The sequence below is a fragment of the Zea mays genome, chromosome 6 (genome assembly GCF_902167145.1).
Source record: "Zea mays cultivar B73 chromosome 6, Zm-B73-REFERENCE-NAM-5.0, whole genome shotgun sequence".
NCBI lineage: Eukaryota > Viridiplantae > Streptophyta > Magnoliopsida > Poales > Poaceae > Zea > Zea mays.
In genome coordinates this window covers 65,964,715-65,968,519 of record NC_050101.1, presented here as the reverse complement: position 1 = coordinate 65,968,519, position 3,805 = coordinate 65,964,715, and the positions used below count along the sequence as shown (strand labels likewise).

General features: G+C 48.3%; 1 protein-coding gene across 1 annotated transcript; it reads right to left on the bottom strand.

Moving 5' to 3' along the window:
- Positions 1-2,284: 2,284 nt before the first annotated feature.
- On the bottom strand, positions 2,285-3,080 carry LOC103631077 (ADP-ribosylation factor GTPase-activating protein AGD7). Its single transcript, XM_008652081.2, has one exon. It carries the CDS (start codon positions 3,078-3,080, stop codon positions 2,484-2,486), a length of 597 nt encoding a protein of 198 aa, XP_008650303.1. The 3' UTR covers positions 2,285-2,483.
- Positions 3,081-3,805: the final 725 nt, after the last annotated feature.

Genomic DNA, 3,805 nt, shown 5'->3' with positions numbered 1-3,805 from the left:
ATCACCAACCACGTGGCAGCGCATACCTGCACCTCTCCTTCGTCCTTGAGCACCGCCCTTGGATCCAGTCTTGCCGCCCTTCAACTATATTAGCCTAGACTCACATTTTTTTACCAATCCATAGCAGTTATTCATTTAGTACTGAAATGAGAGAGGAGTTCTAAAGTGTACCTCTGTTCTGTAGGGACTATCTGTCTGGAGGTGAAAGCTTCAGCTAGGCCTTACAGTCTTGTGAACTACAAAAAGGATAAAATTTGAAGATTAGCTGGTCCTTGAAGATCTGGAGCCTAGACTGCTCAGCAGGAATTGGAATGTAGATCAGCTGGTCAAGACGCCCTGGCCTCAGCAGAGCGGGGTCAATGATATCAGGCCTGTTTGTAGCTCCAATAATAAACACAGTCAAACTAACAAGCAAGAAAAAAAGGAGACTCAGTGGTCTGCTACTGTGTTTAATTTTGTTTGCTTATTAGTACAGGAGGAAGTGTTTCTTCCAAAGAAGTAGATGGAATTTCTTTTAACTGCTTGACACGAAAGTTGGCATTTTTTTATCAGGCTGAGGTTGATGGTTCAAATGAGTCCAATGACTTTGAGCCTGGTTCACTTAACACAACAAACCAGCTCATATGCCAATGGCTATCTTTCACAATGAGACCAACTCACTGCACAGGTTAAGCCCATTGCTTCTACTGTGCCTTACATGGTTGGGAGGTTCGTCCAGGATTCCAATTCGATAACAGATCAAGTAATGAAACGATACAATTTTTATATGTTTCTGATGCTACTAATTTGTGGTTGCAGTGGTAGCCACGAAAGAGATTGGTCTGGATCAGGATCTTTCTATGGAAATCTCGACTCGGGTGGTGAATGTGGGGTACTAGCTCAGAATATGTTCTACGTGCCAGCAGAAAACCGTGAGCAGTTCTGGTATGAAATAAAACATGAAGCTACTGCTTATATACGTGGTCAAATACAAAGATATTTCTGGTTCAACTAAAATAAAGAATAGACAGGCAAAAGAGGACATTAACAACCTTTTATGGTGTTTGATGAAGTTGAGATGGCTGAAATTTCACTACTCATGACACCTGCAAAAAAATCAAAAACAAATACTTATGGCAGTTAACAAATACAACATTGAAGCTATTTGTTGATGGAGCTGAGTTGTGCATCGCTGTCCATCTAGAAAGTTACAGTATTTTCCAACCTTTTTTCTGTAAGAAGCTCTCATCGAACATCAGCTTATCATTCTAGGTACTCAACGGACTACAGGATGTTCCATTTCTGTGTAGCCAATACCGAGTTGCACTGGAGGCCAGGAATGGTGCAGTACAGGTTCATCGAGCACTGTCTGTCATCTGTTGATCGGCACAAACAGCCATGGCTCATCTTCCTCGTGTACCGTGTCCTAGGTTACTCGTTGGCCACCTTCTACACCGACTTAGGAACGACCGAGGAGCCCATGGGCCGCGAGTTCCTTCAGCCACTCTGGTAGAAGCACAAGGTCGACATCGCTATGTATGGCCACATCACATTAGATCTGAGGATTGGGGGCGGGGTGGCGGCCTCGGCGTAGCAGTTGTTGACGAACTCAGGTAGCGGGCACAGCTCGCCTAGGTGCGCGTAGAACACCGCCGTTTCCTCGTCCCCGTGAACGAACACGCCGGCTCGTTGCAAGACCTCCACATTGCGTCGCGCATCCACCATGGGGGGCTTGAAGGCGCCATGGGCAGAGGTGAAGGCGAGCGAGTCAGGTCGGCGTCGGAGGCAAACCCACGTGCGTCGGGGCGGGCGGAGCGAGGGATGCGGATTGGGCGACATCGACGCACGAGATGGACGGGGGCGGGAGCACGAGCGTCGTCGATGGAAGGAAGTGCTAGGGTTGGAAGGTGAGTCGGATCCGTGCAGATGGAGGAAGCGGCGGCCACGGCAACTATATCAAACCAATATACAATTGCATAACAAGATATAATGCTGGACTCACTACACCTAACTAAATATTCACATGGCCAAAGTAAGCTGAGGGCAATAATGCATCAACTGCTATTCAACTACAATATATTGGCTCACATGGCAACATGCATATTGAAACCTGTTTTGCTTAAACAATTCAAACAAGTGGCGCTGGCCTTCTGTAAATATGTTATAGGGGACCTCAGTATGTTCCTGTACTACCCAGTAATTGGAATGAACAAAGCATCATCACTATATACAGGTGTTCAATATGCATCTTAAAACTTGATTAGACCACAATACTAACAAATTTCTTATGGTGAGCAACCCCAGATAGACCAATTGATTTATGCATGTAATGAAACAACATTTACAAGTCGTAAAATCTTCCGTTTTTACTGCCGAATAGTAGCAAGGAATAAAATTCAGAGCCCTACCATTGTAGTCAAACATATACTCCATAGTAATTGTTCTGTTTTCCTACGAATTGATGATATATTGTTATCCAATCAATGGAAAATATGCTATGTTCGTTATCTTTGTGATGAGTAGCGTGTGAAGTGGATTTGTTCATTGCACGCAGCGATAGCACAAAGATGATCTTTTTTTACCTGAGAGACGACCTGCAAGACATCGCCCTGAGCAGCACCGCCGTTCTTATTAGCCGATGGCGCTGGGCTGGATCCGAACCCAACGTACTTTACGCCCTGGGATGGCGGGATACCCTCAGGCTTGGACTCGTTCTCCGCCATCCTCCTGGCGAAGAAATCATCCTTATTAGCCGCCGACGCCTCTAGCTGCTGCCTAGTGTAGATGTCCTGTGTTGATTTGGACCTCGGCGGCTGCCTCCCTGACTGCGCCCCCGCGGCGCCGAATGATCCAACCGACTGATTCCGCCTCATGTCCGATCGAAAATCATCATCCCAGTCGTCCCACCCGCCGCCGCCTCCAGAGGCATGCAAGGGTGGCTTCCTAGGCGGGGTGGGTGCGCCAGATCCGAGCGTCTCCTTGACTACGGGCGGGTCGGTCCAAGGCTTGCCCTCACCGAGCGCGGCGATGCGGTCGTGGTAGGCGGCCGCGGCGTTGGAGAAGAGCGAGCGGATGGCGGAGGTGGACCTGCGGCCTATCATGGAGGCCGTGGCCGCGACGGAGGTGGACTCGAGTCCCCTTCCATCGACGGTGTGGGAAGGAGGGTGGGGCGGAGATTCTCGTCCGTTGCTGGTAGGAGGAGCGATGGGGCGGATCCGAGGCCATCCGTTGATGGCGTCCGTTGTTGTAAGGAGAACCCCTTGATGGCGGCGTGGATGGCGGCGACGGCATGCGTTTGAACGGGGATGGGGCAGAGTTACGGGCTGGTTGGGCTGGCGGGGCGCAGGAGGATTTCCACGCGCGGGGGCGCGCGAGGATGGCGGGGGCGGGGGTCACGCGAATCACGGCGGCGGTGTCGCGGGTGCGGACTGTGGAGGTAGAACAGAACAGGGTGTGGACGCCTATAATAAGAACATATAGAGTAGTAGAGATTTATATGTGACAACATGTTAATCCATCTATAACAAAGTTGTTGATCTATAATCCAGCTTTGATTTTGCTATAGCAACCATACTCAAATAATCACTGTATCCTACTCAAATTCGATCTCAAGTTCACCTCATTTCACTGTTAGTCAAAATTTAGTTCCTGGGTTGACTGACAACCAGACTTCAAGTCTTTTTATCTCCAATTTTTGTATAGTATCAATGCTTAGTCACTTAAGGAAAAGTGCACTCCTATCATAGCTCTACAAGATTGATGTATTGACTTAGAGTAAAATCTTCATGAATCAAGAAATACAAAGCTTCAAGGTTGGCTCAATCTC